Source organism: Hoplias malabaricus, chromosome 4 (genome assembly GCF_029633855.1).
Source record: "Hoplias malabaricus isolate fHopMal1 chromosome 4, fHopMal1.hap1, whole genome shotgun sequence".
NCBI classification, from domain to species: Eukaryota; Metazoa; Chordata; class Actinopteri; order Characiformes; family Erythrinidae; genus Hoplias; species Hoplias malabaricus.
The window spans coordinates 548,405-565,585 of record NC_089803.1 but is presented as its reverse complement, the minus strand read 5'-3'; the positions used below and the strand labels follow the sequence as shown (position 1 = coordinate 565,585).

General features: G+C 40.1%; 2 protein-coding genes across 6 annotated transcripts in view; one reads left to right on the top strand and one right to left on the bottom strand.

Moving 5' to 3' along the window:
* Positions 1 to 925: 925 nt before the first annotated feature.
* Positions 926 to 17,181, bottom strand: part of LOC136694213 (zinc finger protein 850-like) — a 159,204-nt gene continuing 142,948 nt past the window's right edge. The window contains exons 1-3 of one of the 5 annotated variants that reach the window (XM_066667596.1): positions 7,606 to 7,660; positions 4,714 to 4,734; positions 926 to 4,477 (exon numbers count right to left, since the gene is read on the bottom strand). In XM_066667596.1, coding sequence (XP_066523693.1) covers positions 3,120 to 4,385 — 1,266 coding nt within the window. In that variant the 5' untranslated portion in view covers positions 4,386 to 4,477; positions 4,714 to 4,734; positions 7,606 to 7,660 and the 3' untranslated portion in view covers positions 926 to 3,119. Of the gene's footprint in view, positions 5,924 to 7,605; positions 7,668 to 17,181 lie in introns of those variants that run through there. The other 4 variants (XM_066667595.1, XM_066667597.1, XM_066667601.1 and 1 more) reach the window with 4 other exon arrangements.
* LOC136694224 (uncharacterized) lies at positions 8,542 to 13,290 on the top strand. Its single transcript, XM_066667617.1, has 11 exons — positions 8,542 to 8,595; positions 9,201 to 9,331; positions 9,442 to 9,538; positions 9,647 to 10,121; positions 10,232 to 10,406; positions 10,501 to 10,724; positions 11,116 to 11,187; positions 11,276 to 11,439; positions 11,539 to 11,790; positions 11,872 to 12,273; positions 12,349 to 13,290. Exons 2-11 carry the CDS (start codon positions 9,201 to 9,203, stop codon positions 12,367 to 12,369), a joined length of 2,013 nt encoding a protein of 670 aa, XP_066523714.1. The 5' UTR covers positions 8,542 to 8,595; the 3' UTR covers positions 12,370 to 13,290.

Genomic DNA, 17,181 nt, shown 5'->3' with positions numbered 1-17,181 from the left:
CAATCTATTTGAATTGAAGTTGATAGATTGGAAGTGGGATGTCGGCCACGGAACTGACCGATCCCACTCCCAATCTATTTGAATTGAAGTCGGTAGATTGGAAGTGGGATGTTGGCCATGGAACTGACTTATCCCACTCCCAATCTATTTGAATTGAAGCTGATAGCAGGAAGTGGGAGTTCAGACAGAAACTGAACATTTTCTGGGATTTTTAGTAGAAAATAGCAACTTAGGCTCATCTCACATGCTGTCTCGTGGGGCGTCCACGATTAACATATTAAAATTCGGGGTAATTCGGACCCCTTGTAAGGGGTGTCCAAAACCCATATATTAAATTTGAATAGATTGGGCGCGGGATGTCCAGAAACTGGGTTTAGGGGGGTCTCCCGACTTGACCGCTTTGACTGCCAACTCATTTGGGACCCCCAAACAACATATTGGAGGGCTGAGTCACTGCGACCTTGCCCAGTATACATAAAAAAAAATAATTCGATTTGTTCCTGAAACAGGCTCTCTAAGGGTTGACTTAAGCCCCTGTCTTCATTCAAAAGTGTGCAGGAGAAAAAAATTATCTTTTTAGGGATTTTTAATGGAAAACAACAACTTAGGCTTACGCAATTTCACACGCTGTCTCGTGAGGTGTCCACTATAAACATATTAAATTTCGGCGTCATTCGGACCCTTGTAAGGGGTGTCCAAAGCCCATATATGAAATTTGAATGGGAATAGATTGGGAGTGGGACACAGTTATGTACAGTTGGACAGAGCTGATACTAGCCAATGGCAATGTGTGTGACATGTTTAGAGCAATGATAATATAATTCATGAAGATTGGAGAAAGTTAGTTGTAACACCTAAAATAGAAATTATAGAGGGAGACATCCAAATATTTTTAAAATGCTGCAAAATAAGGGGTGTGCAAATTTTAATAGGTTTTCCAACATTCCAGAGGTGTCAAACATGCATTTAAACATATGTATAGAGACAATACATATCCTGAATTGTCCTAACTATAGTAGACCTGCTTTATGATAAAACACAGTGATAATTGTTTGGTGATGAGATCAATGACCAAAAAAATCTGATCAGATTCACTCTGACATTTGCCTGCATCTAGGGACGCTTTGGATAAAAGCGTCTGCCAAATGCATAAATGTAAATGTAAATGTAAGGGACGCTATGGAGCGCCTGATCGACTCCCAAACCCATGCTCTATGAAACTTGTAGTTTATGTTATAACAAGTGTGAAGCCTATATCAAAATTCATTTTCATTTTTTTAATGTATGATTTCATTGTGCCATCTGAAATGTTATTACTTCTATTTATAGCCAATTCCTTACTTTATAAATAAACATTAAATTTCATGATTTTAGAAGTTGTCTTCTAACATGTACAAGAGAGAACGGTGATGCTTGTGATTATCCACACAATAAACAAAGTAATAAAGTAACAAACAAGCAAACATATGAACTTTCATTTAGTTTTCAATAGTTGTGTCCTTGCTACCTTTAAAAAGTACATTTTAGAAAGATTAATTTATCGTGATATCAAAAGATAACGCTTGTTACACTTGCAGAAAAAATATTTAAAAAAACCAGTTTAATATCCTATAGAGGGCAAATCAAATCTATAAACAGAGCAGTCTGAAGTTAAGCCAAAAATACAACTAAACAATTAAACAGATCCAAAGGGCAAATCCAAACATAGAAAAACTGCAACAGGCAAAAAGATCAAAACACAGGCAAGCAGAAAACAATAGAAACACATATGCACAAATAAGACAATACGCTTCAACAATCTTAACCAACACTATTTAAATACTCTGTCTAATGAGCATGAAGGAGAAACAGGGGTGATTGATATTCAGGAGATTAGGAACAGTGAAATATCTCAGAGAAGTGGAGGTGGTCATGTGATACTTCTGAGGATTCTGGGAGTTGGAGTTCTCAAGTGACGCAGGCAGATTTCCCTCAGCGGGAGGCGTTGAGTATCCCCTGTAGCCCATACCATCCTTCATGTTCATTTCAGTGAGAGTCCAGAGAGTCATCAGGTGATCATAGGATGGTAATCTTTAGAGCAAGATACACATAATGTATAATGTTTATACACGGGACGCTGTAATATCTCTGCCCTTTCAAGGGTATACAATCCAGCCCCCAGAAATAGGGAGCAAGGGTGATGATGGGGCAGACAGTCAGGAATCTTTCCCCCAACTCCAAGAGAAGCTGCACTGAGTCCCAGCTGCACTCCAGATTGTCCCAAAGCCCCTGCAGAAGCTCATTCGGAGTTGGTTGCCTGTCTCCTCACCTGCAACAAGGTCTGACTATGACAAAATGAGAGTTTGTCAACTCCACACTTTACCCATGCACATTTCTGTGAGAAAAGCATTAAGGAAGAAGAGGAGCTGTTGTATCTGGCACCGATGAGAGAAAGAAAAAATGTAATGTTGTCCGGTGACCATGTGATCCACTGCAACCCATACGGTTCTTAAACATGGGACTTGTAGCTGGTCCATTAAGGCTTCAGACTGCCGTAGTATACCGTCAAAATGTTGACAGTCCATGACTACAGTTACTCTGAACACAGTACTCATGGTCCACGACTGGCACCACCTCCTCATTCGTTTGCTGGATGATCTCCTCAGACTCCTCTGGGTTGAACTAGATGGCCACTGTGCTGAGCTGTGTGTGGTGCTGCCAAACCCGACAGTGTCTGTGGTTTAGTGAAGTTGTTCCACTGAAATAAAGGGAGAACTGCCCTGACTTTCAACATCTTCTGTCTTCGTAATTTACTGATTTTGTCACTACTAAAATGTCTGCTGCATGTCTTTGCTTGACTTGTTACCGTGAAACTATCTCATTTCATTACTTGAGACAAAGTTTAAAGTCTTTTGGAAAACCGTGGAAGCTCAACACAGAGTTGTATCGTCTCTAACTGGAGCACGGTTGAACACAACATTAACCATGTGAATGAGGGGAAAATAAAGGATCTGTAAAAATTAATTATGAAGCCACAACTTAAAAATTAAAAAAAAAAAAAAATTCAGTAAACAGTCAGTGGCATCTAGTATCACACAGTTCAGCTTTAAGGATATTTTTACATTGAATATGCCCCAAGATTAACTCAAAATCTCTAAAGGTAATCCCTCACTCAGTGCTACTGCTTCTGTTCTGGGTGAATGCAGAGGTTTCCCGATATACCTGTGTTCAGTAAAACTCTTCCCACACTCTGAACGGTGATACAGTTTCTCTCCTTTGCGAATGCACTGGTGTTTTTGGAGACTACCCTGTACAGTAAAACTCTTTCCGCACTCTGAACAGTGATACGGTTTCTCTCCTGTGTGACTGCGCTGGTGTCTCTGGAGACTTCCCCGTTCACTAAAACTCTTCCCACACTCTGAACAGTGATATGGTTTCTCTCCTGTGTGAATGCGCTGGTGTTTTTGGAGATGACCCTGTACATTAAAACACTTCCCACACTCTGAACAGTGATACGGTTTCTCTCCTGTGTGAATGCGCTGGTGTGTTTGGAGATTACTATGTTGAGTAAAATTCTTCCCACACTCTGAACAGAAATACGGTTTCTCACCTGTGTGAACACGCTGGTGTTTTTGGAGACTACCCTGTTGAGTAAAACTCATCCCACACTCTGAACAGTGATAGGGTTTCTCTCCTGTGTGAATGCGCTGGTGTCTTTGGAGACTACCCTGTTCAGTAAAACTTTTCCCACACTCTGAACAGTGATAAGGTTTCTCTCCTGTGTGAATGCGCTGGTGTGTTTGGAGATGACCCTGTACAGTAAAACACTTCCCACACTCTGAACAGCGATACGGTTTCTCTCCTGTGTGAATGCGCTGGTGTGTTTGGAGATTACTCTGTTTAGTAAAACTCTTCCCACACTCTGAACAGTGATACGGCTTCTCTCCTGTGTGAATGCGTTGGTGGTAATGGAGAGAATTCTGTCGAGTAAAACTCATCCCACACTCTGAACAATGATACGGTTTCTCTCCTGTGTGAATGAGCTGGTGTGTTTTGAGATTACCCTGTTGAGTAAACCTCATGCCACACTCTGAACAGTGATACGGTTTCTGTCCTGTGTGAATGCGCTGGTGTGTTTGGAGAGTACTCTGTACAGTAAAACTCTTCCCACATACTGAACACTGATACGGTTTCTCTCCTGTGTGAATGCGCTGGTGTATTTGTAGACTACGCTGCAGAGTAAAACTCTTCCCACACTCTGCACAGTCATAAGTTTTCCGTTTGTTTTTACTTGTCTGAGATTTCTTGTCAGATGTGTGAGTGTGGGGAGTATCCAAGGATGTTTCCTGAGAACTGGAGCTTCTGTCTTCCATATCCTCACATTTAATCCCTCCTGATCTCAGCATTGTGTTATATTCCACTTGGAAATGTTTCTTGACGCACCTGTGGAAAAATCGTGGAACTTTCTTGGACAGAGCCAAAGAAAGTATTTTCTTTACTGGAAGACAAAAAAGAAACAGAATGATAAAATGATCAAATTCAAACTCCCCTGGTGCTCTATTGGTCTCACTGGGGTAGCTGTGCCATCAAAGTTAATGAAGCAGGTTTGAAAGGTCACTTGTTGTATTCACATGACCAACAGGAAGTGAAGGATCAGCACTCCCTCAACATCCACAGCTGAAGTGACTTTGAGCAGGGCACCTAACCCTCAATTGGCCTGGGATGGATGCTCACCTCTCCAGATGTGGTTTTTCTCTGTGTGCGTGTTTTCCCGTTCCCAGCAATTGATGGGTTAAAGAGATGCATTTCGATGTACATAGAAAAATGTGAACACAAAAATAAAACAACAATCATTGTTTGAGAAATTTTTCACAAACCAATTAATTCCTACAAGTAATTTTTCAATCTTATAATGTTACTTTAAATGGCATTTAATGTCTGTCCCACCAAATCATCTTGTTAATGCTACAACAGGGTAATAAAAAAAGTTAATAATACTTGGATTCGTTTATTCAATAGCCCTCGAAGAGTACTAGTAAACGGGTCAATACTTGCAAACTATCAGGTAAAACTCGGTTCATGTCAGGAAAGTTTGCCTTTTGAAAACCATGAAACACACTGATGTTCAAGGGCTGCTGCCACCTACACAGTAAAAACAATTGTGATGATAAAACATCATGTTTTATTATATGAAAATCAGCATTCATGAGCTAGGGTTATTGTTTATTTATTAAACAATGAAATAAATAAATATAACATTATATGTTTCATGTCATGTTATATGTCATAATGCAATATATGGCATTGCTGGCAATTAGAGTTTGAGCCCAATAAACAAATAAAAAAAAAAAGAATTAGTTTTCTCAATATTAAAAAAATAAATTAACAATAATGGTAATGATAATGTGGGTGGCACTTGATAAATTAATCAAAAAATTCATAACTTCTAATCGATATAATCACGTCAATGTCTATTTTTTTTTCTGTTATGTCCCCACTGTGTTTATGTACTGAGTCATGTGATTCTGCCCCTATCTGCCACATGGAAGCAACCTAATCGCTGAGGCCGACCAAGCGCCACAAGCAGCTTGTATCAAAGAAAAACACAGTGTCCGACGACACTGAACAAAAAGAAGTCAAATGTAAATGAAACTGTTTCAGATATCAAATATAAACAGTGCTCAAAATACAAGAGAGAAACAAGCTCCCAGCGACATTAGAAAATATTTAATACTGGAGCAAAAAAGACTCATCACTGAACTATGAGGGTTCAAAATACAAAAACAAAATAATCATTAATTGTGTTTAAAAAAATAAATAAAAAAATTGCAAGGTAGTGTAGTGTAATGTGTAGCGTAGTTTTTAGATGGTCCCTTAGCTCTTGCTGAGATGGCAGCAATCCATAGAAACCAATATGTTTCATGGTTTTCAAAAGGCAAACATTTCTGACATAACCCAAGTTATAGCTGCTTGTCTTGGATCCCAAAAACAATTCAGTAAAACAGTGCATAATACTGTGTAAATATCTTAAAGTCCCTGGGAACCCTTTTTGAAATTTTGTGGTGTTTTTATTTATTTATATTTGTATAAATAATAACTCTTTGAGAATGGTGTGGGCGTGGCCCAATACTAATGACCGTGTGACTGACAGCTCACTATCACTGGAGGACAGAACGCTGTTTACGTTTCCATGGTAACACAGTTTTGAGACAGAGCATTTGCTGAGTTTTTTTACTCTGAACTGCGGTTGTCACTTTACACACTAAAATGGTACATGCAGGTAGAATGGGCATTATTCAGTCTTTCATGTTTGTATCTACACATATCTTTTGTCTTTTATATATCTGTGGATTCCACATGGAAGCGGCACGGTGGCGCAGCAGGTAGTGTCACAATCACACAGTTCCAGGGACCTGGAGGTTGTGGGTTCAATTCCCGCTCTGGGTGACTGTCGGTGAGGAGTGTGGTGTGTCCTCCCTGTGTCTGCGTGGGTTTCCTCCGGGTGCTCCAGTTTCCTCCCACAGTCCAAAAACACGTTGGTAGGTGGATTGGTGGCTCAAAAGTGTCCATAGGTGAGTGAATGTGTGAGTTGACCTGTGAAGGACTGGTGCCCCCTCCATGGTCCTGCTTTGTGCCCAATGATTCCAGGGAGATTCTGGACTCACCGTGACCCTGAACTGGATAAGCGGTTACAGATAATGAATGGATGGTTAAATTTATTATGATGTTAACATAATTGCACAAACTGGATATCTTCTAGAGTGTCTCCAAATTGGTGTTTTACCCCGCTGCTACTTTGCTGTACACGCCGACCAAGTGTTGTTGCTATCTCTGCTGTACTCATACTTAATCCATTCAGGTTCGTTCTCTATTGTTTTGTGTTCTGTTTGCTCTGTTTAGGTCTTTCATTCCCTCCCCATAGCTTGGTAAATACCTGGATAGCTAACTCATTTACTACTAGCTCCTAAGCTTTAGCTCACCAGGCTCTTCAACTCAGAGAGGAGAGGTGGCTATCGGAGCCTTGTGATTGGTCAGGGTAAAAGTGACATATGCATTACCCACTTTAAGAACTGCTCATTCTACATAGAGAGGAGAGCAGTACTGGTCACTTTTGAGAGATTTATCATATTTCAGTTTTGTGGGTTTTTTTTTTTATTTAAACTTTGCTGAACCTTTCTAATAACACCCAAGTTTAGTATTATACCAGAAATACACAAAATTTCAGAATGGGTTCCCTGGGGAGTTTAAACACATACTTATCTTCAGTAAAACACAGTATAAACGGGGTGTAAACATCTGAAACACATTTATCTTCAGTAAAACACGGTATAAACGGAGTGTAAATATCTTAAACGCGTTTATCTTCAGTAAAACACGGTATAAACGGAGTGTAAATATCTTAAACGCGTTTATCTTCAGTAAAACACGGTATAAACGGGGTGTAAATATCTTAAACGCGTTTATCTTCAGTAAAACACGGTATAAACGGGGTGTAAATATCTTAAACGCGTTTATCTTCAGTAAAACACGGTATAAACGGAGTGTAAATATCTTAAACGCGTTTATCTTCAGTAAAACACTGTATAAACGGGGTGTAAATATCTTAAACGCGTTAAACACATTTACCTTCAGTAAAAACAGGTCTTGATTTCTCTCAGACAGACAGCTCTCCTGCTTCTCCCTCTCACACACACTCCACTCCACAACACCCGCCCCCTCTCACACGATTGGCTGGAAAAATAACAGCTTGTCTCCTATTGGACAGTCCACAACCCCGCCCTTTTCTTACGTCAGACGCCACGCACGGGTTCAGTCCTGTTCCTGAGACCCATATTCACTACATAGAGCACTATATTAAGAAAGAAACCTTTGTGGTATGTGCTCCTTTCTACAGACATATTTATTTAGCTAGTGTTATTAAGTTTCCTTGGTGTGACAGATTGCGTGCGTGTGGAATGTGTGTATATATATATATATATATATATATTTTTTTTTTACACACATTTTTACTGAACAATTATAATCACTGTAAAGTATACACCTTTCCCCAAAGGTAGGTCACGTCTTCCTGCCTGTGTGAATTGTTAATGATATAGCCCCGTGTCTTTCATAATTGGGAGTTATGATCTTTAAATCTTCACTAAAGCTCCTTATTAAATCTTATTTCCAATATGAGCCTAGTGTTTAAAACAAGACACAGTTGCCACCCTTGGAGAAGTGTGTGCCATCAGGGCGCTTAAGGCGGAATTCGACAGTTCCACCTTAACCGCCATTATATCACGAACGTGGCAACAGGCCCCAAAACGTAAATATTTAAAGAATTTAAAAAATAATTGTATATATTATAAGCATTTATTTAATGAATAATAAATGGTATTGCTCATTGTGTATAAGTGCATTGCTGTTTAAAGAAAATATTTTAAAACATTTTCTCTACAGTGTTTAATTAAAAAAAATTATTAAAAATTATGCTGCAATTTCATTCGTCAAGCTCCTCTCTCTCTGTTTCTCTCTCTCTCTCTCTTTCTCTCTCTCTCTCTCTTTTCCTCCACCTCAGCCTGTTACAGTTGTCGTTTTGTTTACACAGAAAGAAGGCTTGGTTTCTGTTGTGAAAATGTAAGTGTTTGGTGCTTTTTTTTTACAGTTAAACAATGACCTTTAATTGATGTGCAATTCCACCTTAACCGCCATTGAAACGTAGTATATTACGAAAGTGGCACTAAGAGTCAAACGTCATATTGACTCCTAACGCCTCACCGCTTAAGGTGGAATTCGGCAGTTCCACCTTAACCGCCATTATATTACGAACGTGACAACAGGACCCAAACGTAAATATTTAAAGAATTAAAAAAGTTTTTTATATACAGTAAACATTTATTTAATAAATAGTATTGGTAGTTTTAAAAACATTTTAAAACACTTTTTCTACAGTGTTTAATTTCTCTCTCTTCTCTCCATCTGTTACAGTTGCCATTTTGTTTACACAGAAAGAAGGCTTGGTCCGCCTCTGTTGTGAAAATCTTTTGTGAAAAGTGTTTGTTGCTTTTTTACAGTTAAACAATGACCTTTAATTGATGTTGGGATACTTTACATACATTTTAAGATCGTTTGCTTGTTTTAGATACATTTAATTAATTTGTAATGCTTTTGTAGTAAACATTGTTCAAGGGAATGTTTATTTATTACAGTAGTGTTTGTGTCTCACCTGTGGTTTTTCACAGATGGCGTCACGGAGTAAATTATGTCCATTTTGCAAGTGTAGCTACAGAAACTTGACCCAACATTTAAGGCTTTATCACCATATCATTAACAACGAAGAAAAACAACTGTTGTTAAAGTTGTCCTCTGGCAGGTAGGTATTTATTTTTTTTAAATAAGACTGGTTTTAAAATAGGCTTTATAAACCAGTACTGGCTGAATATTTTAAACATACATTCTTTCTGTTTTTATTATTATTTGAAGAGTTACAGGAGCATTTAAATGTGCCGTGCCTGACTGCGGAAAAGAAAATATAAAAAGGCTTGACAAACACTGCAAAATATGCCACAAGGAACTTAAAGTAAAAATTCATTAAAGTCATAAAAAAATAATTCATAGGTAATTAGAAGTTAACTTTAAAAAATTCATGTAATAATGATTTTGTTTTTGTAATTATTCTGTGTTTCAGAATTGTGAAATGGAGATGCATATAGCAACATCAAAACGCCACTACATCATAAATGCTCTGAGAGTTTTAAAGGCCAGTCAACCAGACCCGCCCTTGTCTGAGGTTACCGATAGGCTGCTTTTAACCAGCAGCCCATTGGCAACATCTGAACAGCGGTCCACTCAGACAGAAGAGCAACCCACTGAGACAGAAAACCCGAGCATGGAGAGCCAAGCATCGATATACTTCTCTGCTAGTGATGAACCTCCTCCAGCTTCCTCGTCGTTTTGTGGCGATCCAATTCCAGACGTAATCAAAGAAAATGATAGAGACGTTACAGAACTGCAGCAAACAGTGGTGAACCTGGAGGAGAAATTCAAACTCCTGGAAGATGAGATCAGGTCCCAGAGGAGGACGTCAATGATAGAAACCTCCACAGGGCGGAGGAAATTCTCCCACAGGGTCGCCTTTAATCCCAAGGACTGCCCAAAATACGGTAGGCTATGGTTTTGTTTTTAGTTTTATTTTATTATTACCTCATTATATATTAATACTATAATATACACTGTATACTAAATACTACTTTTTTTTTTTTTTTTAATAAAGAGGCAATTCTCCAGGAATTCTTTTCCTTTACAGTTGGCTCCAATGCCACTAAGAAGAGAAAAGAAAATGTAATGACTGCCCTCACCCACATAAGGAGGTTCCTCATTTATGCTGGGGAGGGTCTTCTTCTCTCTGGGCACTTTTCATTCCTTAAGGATCACGACATCATAAGCAGGTAAGCTAAGATTCTGTTTACAACCTCATTTTTTAGAAAAAATATATTCCTTTAATGACTAAGTTGTATTTTGTCTTTTTTCACTGTTTTTCAGATGGGTCCTTAAGTTAAAATCTGATAACATGAAGCCAACCACCATCAAAGTAAATTTGGTGAACTTAAAGAAGTTTTTCCAATTTCTATTAAAAGTTTCATCAAAATTAACAAAGCTTAGTGCTGTTGATTTTCAATGGCTACAACTGGCTATACGAAAACAAGTCACCAAACTCAGAGCTGATGTTCTGAAACACCAAATTGGAGTCAGGAAGGCGACATTAAGTAAGTGTTGTGGAATACACACACACATGATTAAAATATTTCATTTTAATATATTTCTTGCCAATAATAGTGCAATTACAATGTTGTTGTTGTTATTCTTATTGTAAAATAAAAGTTTATTGCTATGCGATTATGGCTTGTTTTTACACACCCACACACTTAGGGCTAGGATTTAGGGGAAAACATTACTATTGGGTCCAGCTGCCACATTCGTAATATAATGGGTTCCATTGGCAGTTAAGGTGGAGCTCCCTGTTCCACGTTAAGGGGTTAGGAGTTGGACACCATTGGGTCCAGTTGCCTCATTCGTGATATAATGGCAATTAACCCTAAAAAAAACGTTAGGTTAGAACTGGACTTGTATGTTTGTTTGTTTGTTTTTGTGTTCCAGGAACCTTAGTAAATAAAGAAGATCACAAGGCCTTCAGGGTAGAGGCCCGTAAATTGATCCCCAAAAAGCTCAGTAAGTGTTGGCCCATAAACAAATAATACTTCTGCCTTTGAAACAACATATGTTGGATTTTAATTTTGTTTGTTTATGTTTTGTTTAGCACAACTTAAAAAGAATCCAAACACATTTACACTGCACCAGATCTTTGGCCTAATGGCTGGTTATTTTATTGCTGGTACTGGGCATCGAACAGGTGTTCTGTGTAACATGACAGTTGATGAGGTGCTAGCTGCTGAGATTGGGGACAGTAGCGTGGTGATTGATGTAAGCTTTCATATTGAAGTTATTTAATATATTGACTTGAGTTTGTTTTATGATTATTGATTATCAACATAATAGAATGCTTTTATCTTCTACCCAAAGGTGTCTCATCACGAGTCTGCTGGCACATATGGGTTCACCCAGCTGAGAATGACTAGTGATGAGTTTGCCTGGTTCACCACCTTACTGAACCTCAGGCACCAGCTGGAAGGGGGAACCTCACAATTCTTTTTCTATTCTTCCTCTGGTGGCCAGTGCCAGAAAATCCTCCTCTTTTTTCAGCAAGAGTGGAGGCGGATGGGCTTTGATGGACATTTTAACTTCCGCCACTTTCGCACCACCATGGTCCATCACGTAGGTATACATTTATTTGTCTGATAATAGGAGAGCCATGTTAAGCATATGATGTATAGGTATCTGTGATTTCTGTTTTAGACGAAGAACATCTCGCCCATGAAAAAGAGAAAAAGGATTGAGCATGCAATGTGCCACTCAGAGGCAGTTTCAAATAAATTCTTTGTAACCTTGAACAATCCTGAAGAGGCTGCGGAGGTGGTGGCGATGCAGCGAGCTGCCATTGGAGAGTCCCCTGTAATATCCAAAGAGCAGGAGAGACAGGAGACATCTGAGCGCCTGTCTTCCAAGCCCACCAAACGCCGGCGGGTGTATTTGTCAACGTCAGAAGAGGAGGATGCCCTGTACCAGCATAAATCTGGTCTCAGAGTGGAAGAGGAGGACCAGGAGGAAGAAGACGCAATGGAGCTTCAAAGGGGCTCTGACTTGGACTCACCGTGCCACTTACAACCGAGGCTACTTGAGTCAACCCTATTTAAGTCTGTAAGTTCAGCACTATATGTTTTAATAAAAAAATATATATATAGTTATTCATTTCTATTCTTGGTTGTTTTCCAGGTGCTGAGGACACTTTTGTAATATAACAGCTCTACCAGTGGACTTATTGCACTTATCACCAGCCGTGGCAAGGGTTTCCTCCAGGTGACTGTCTGTGAGGAGTGTGGTGTGTTCTCCCTGTGTCCGCGTGGGTTTCCTCCAGGTGACTGTCTGTGAGGAGTGTGGTGTGTTCTCCCTGTGTCCGCGTGGGTTTCCTCCAGGTGACTGTCTGTGAGGAGTGTGGTGTGTTCTCCCTGTGTCCGCGTGGGTTTCCTCCAGGTGACTGTCTGTGAGGAGTGTGGTGTGTTCTCCCTGTGTCTGTGTGGGTTTCCTCCGGGTGCTCCTATTTCCTCCCACGGTCCAAAAACACAAGTTGGTAGGTGGATTGGTGTCCGTAGGTGTGAGTGAATCTGTGAGTGTGGATTGCCCTGTGAAGGACTGATGCCCCCTCCAGGGTGTATTCCCGCCTTGCGCCTAAAGATTCCAGGTAGTCTTTGGACACACCGCGACCCTGAACTGGATAAGCGGTTACAGATAATGAATGAATGAATGTTTATAGGTTACTGCAGATGAACATGTTGCCTACAGCAGCCAGGAGTTTGGGTTGTCTTGAAATATCCTGATGTCTCCAACTGCTGCATCTGAACCACATTGGTTACTACCACATTTTTACATAGTAGCATATATATATATATATACACACTAAAGCTATGCTTTAATGTACAATTAGTTTAAAAACCATTGTTCCAATTTATTAATTACTTTAACACTTGCTGAATTTTAAATGTATTTCAGAATAAATATGCTTACCTTGAAAGGTCTTGCTTCATTTTCATTTTGTGATGTTGAACATGGGTCTATCAGGTCATCAAACTCCAGATTCAAATTGTTCTCTTGCTGAGTTATCCATGGCTGTGTATCGATTTTCTAATAACTACTGAAGTCTGAACAATAAAAAATGATCTTGTCCAGATAATGTTGAATGCCCCAATTTCAGCGATTGGTTTTAGGCACAAATTAATGCGGGCTACTGTTATTTCAAATGAACATTCTACATAATTAGGCAATCACGACTGCAGTAGACGGCTTGGTTAAGTTGTGCTGCTGTGCTTTTGGGATTTACTCTTTTGCGTGGACATCAATTCAAAGTGATATCAAGTTCTGCGACATTGCTGTAGAAGAGCTAAAACTCAAAAATATATCTTATTAATCGCTATAACTTCTTACTACAGACATATTTATTTAGCTAGTGTTAAATTTCCTAGGTGTGACAGATTACATGCACGTAGTGTATTTGTATATATATATATGGGGTGTGTTCTGTCCCTCATGCTTGCAGCAAGATTTGTTTGTTTTAATCCAAGTTGGTCACAAGAGGTTAGCATTGCTACATTTGTTGTGTTGTGAATACTAGTGCCATCTAATGGTCACCACCTGTAAGCAGTAAGGATGTTAGTGAAACAGCCATGTCATGGTCAAACAGTCAAGGAGTAAGAGAATTTTAATATTTGGAAGCCTTGGCCGATCATAATCTGTGAGTGTAAAACTGTGCAATAGTCTGTCTTATGTTAGGTAGTGTTTGGTTTATTGTAGTTTATTTTGCCATTCTGCTTATAGACCAGTTTCCTAGTTTTAAAAAGATTAAGCTAATGCTACTCACCTTTAGTTCTGTTTATGTTAGCCTTGGATAAAGGGGCATGGGAATGTTCATTTATTAGTTTAATTGTGTAATGACTTGTGACAGTATGTTTTTGGGATGTGACTTTGTGTTATGACAAACGCTTATGCATGTCCTTGGTTCTCTTTTTTTGTTACAGTTTTACAAGTAAAAATGGGTCTCAGTAAAGACCAAAAGACCAGGTCGCAGTGTGTCATTGCTGAATCCATTTGTGTTTAGCTCGCTGTCTAGGTTAATTACACAACAGTTAACTGAGGGCAGCAGAGTAAAAAGATTGTCTACACATCAAGTGCAACACCAGAGAAATTTGATTCAGCAACGCAGGATGTCACATACAAGGGACACGCCACCTCTTTCACAGTTTGAAGTCAGGTCAGAGTGCCATTCGTCTGCTTCATGCCGGTCCAGTGGCTCAAATGTGAGTCAGGCTGCAGGACAAGCACAGACTAACGCAGAAGCCGCCCAAAGCAGAGCACAATACGCCCAATGCCAAATAGACATGGAGGTTGAAAAGGCATGCATTGAGGCAACACTAAACGCTCTGAAGCAGGAGGGTGAGGCTGAGGCAGTGCTTGCTGCAGCTCAAGTCTGGGAGGCTTCCGCTGAAGAAGCACTTCAATCTGAGGGGGCGAATCCAGGCATCCCTGTTACTACAACTCCTTCTATCAGACGAACACAGCAATATGTTAACACCCACTTTCACAACAGTCATGATGTTAAAGACGAAGGAAAGAGCGACACAGGACAACTGAAGCAACGCTCACAACCTGAACCAGAGCTTGTTGCCAGCCTCTACACATCCAGGTGAGGGCTCTACAGATACCACCAGAGGGCAGCCAAATTGCTGTCCATCTAACCACATCAGGTCAGATGATCCACGCTCCCAACACAGACAACCACAGACCCCACGAACTGAAATCTTAGACTTTGCAGCCTGCCTGGCATGTCGTGACCTGCTCACAGCAGGTTTCAAAGTTTTTGACAACAAACCAGAGACCTATCTGTCCAGGAAGTCTATGTTCTTCAACGCTACTGAAGGTCTCTACCTCAAAGCAAATGAAGAGCTTGATTTACTCACCAAGAGGCTCGGTGGGGAGTCACTTCAACACGCCATGAAGATCAGAGCAGTCCACATGAACAATCCTGAGACTGGTCTTCAGCGCCTTTGGCAATGGCTCGATAAGAATTACGTCTCTCCAGAGGTAATAGAGGCATCTCTGTTTAAGCATCTACTTAACTTTCCCAGGATTTCCAACAAGGACACTTACCTATTGCAGAAGCTAGCAGATCTCCTTCTCGAGTTGCAGTATGCAAAAAATGAGGGCTACTTGACCGGCCTTAGCTTCCTTGACACTTCAAAGCCTCCTATGAGCAAGCCAGGGGTAACAGTGGCAAGGAAAAACTCCCTCAGCACACGAGGAAGAAACCTTGGAAGGACCTCGGGTTGACACAACAGAGAACAGAACAGAAGTAAAAGTGAAATGATGACAGATAAATGGGTTATAGTAATGTGAATGTAGTATATTAGTGATGTATGTGTCTGAGGAAGGAGAAGGTGATCACTGATTCTGTGAAAGTTAAAAGGAGGTGCAGAGTTAATTTGAGATAAAACAGCATGGCCAAGCATGATAGTGTAGATGAGACAAGGCCAGGATCTTGTACAGAAACCATTGTGTCATGGTGGGGAGTCCGGCTTGCCAATCTCCACAGTTACCTCATCCCGTTGAACAGAGATATGTGGCCCTGGCTTCCCAGGAAAGTCATGCTCAAAGATTTGCTTAGTCAATGTGCATCCCAGAGCATCCCCTGAAAAGAAAAGAAGGATGTATGCAATGTTTGACGACCAAAGTAATGAATCACTGGCTAGGTCTGCCTTTTTTGATGTTTTTGGTGTACAACGAAGTGCACTCCCATTGTTACGCTGCGCTGTGTATGTGTGTTTTCTCTCTCTCTCTCTCACTATCTCTGTAAATTTATAGGTTCTGCAATCTGTTCCAGTCCATGTTTGTTCACTCGTCTAGAGTTCATTCCAGTTTCCAGTTTATTTCCGTGTATGTGTGTTGTGTCTGTCAACGTTTCTACGTCATCCCGGCGGGAGTCATAAATACGTGTCTGTGTACGCTGTTAGGAAGCTTTGTTTTGTGCTGTGATTTGTGTAGTGTATATTGAATTCTGTTTGCCTGGTTTTGACTTTGTGATATTCTCTTCGACTACGAGTTTGTGTTTGCCCCTTTTTGATTACTGACGTTAGATCTGTTGTTTGTAAAGTATTGTAAACACTGTGTATATATTTCACCAGAGTAGGGTTGGCTGCCGTTTGTTTTGGGAGTGGGTTTTGTGTGTCTTTTTGTGTATAGACAGGGAGTAAGGTAAGGTATTGTGTTTTGTTTCCTTTTGTTTTCACTTAGGTACGTTAGAGCTGTTTGGGGGTCAGTTAGGAGGGGTGTTTATTTGTTGTTTTTGTCGGCATAAGGCCATCCTGAAGTTCACTGGTGTTTGGTTTCATTGTAAATATCACATCTACAATATATATTCTATTCATTATCCATTCTGTGTTTCAGTTTGTGTCCTTTTGTTTCACCATTTACATCTCTGTTACAGTTATTCCCTTCACATACACTAATTCCAACACACACCTCATTCTGTTACGGCTCAACCCTAGACTGGGTCGTAACACCATACACTATAAAGACGTGCACTGCCTTATCTGACACAAAAGGGCGCAGAGCTAATGACTTTATCATTGAGCATATCAATAAAAAGGTGTCCATGCCATTGCCAACACTCACTGAATGCGACCAGATCCTAGACAACAGAAGTAAGATCCCTACTCCAGAGGCAGCTGCTGCTCACCCTCATCTGTGACCAATAGCATCACAGATACTCTCATTAGATCCATCGACAGACATTCTTCTCCTCCTCGGGAGAGACATTCGAGCTCACAAGGTCCGCAGTCAGGTAAATGGCCCTCAGAGATGTCTGCCTCTCAGGGGCCCATAAACCCCCTGTGAACTCTTTTAAGACAAATGTTCTCAGTAATGGCCAACACAGCTTTTTCTCTCCCCGTGAAAATGTGGTCCACATTAAAGAGAATTACACAGAGAAACGCTCCCTCTCTAAAAATGCACAGTATGAACTAGGTCGACATATTTTCTGACAAACTACAGAGGATGAAA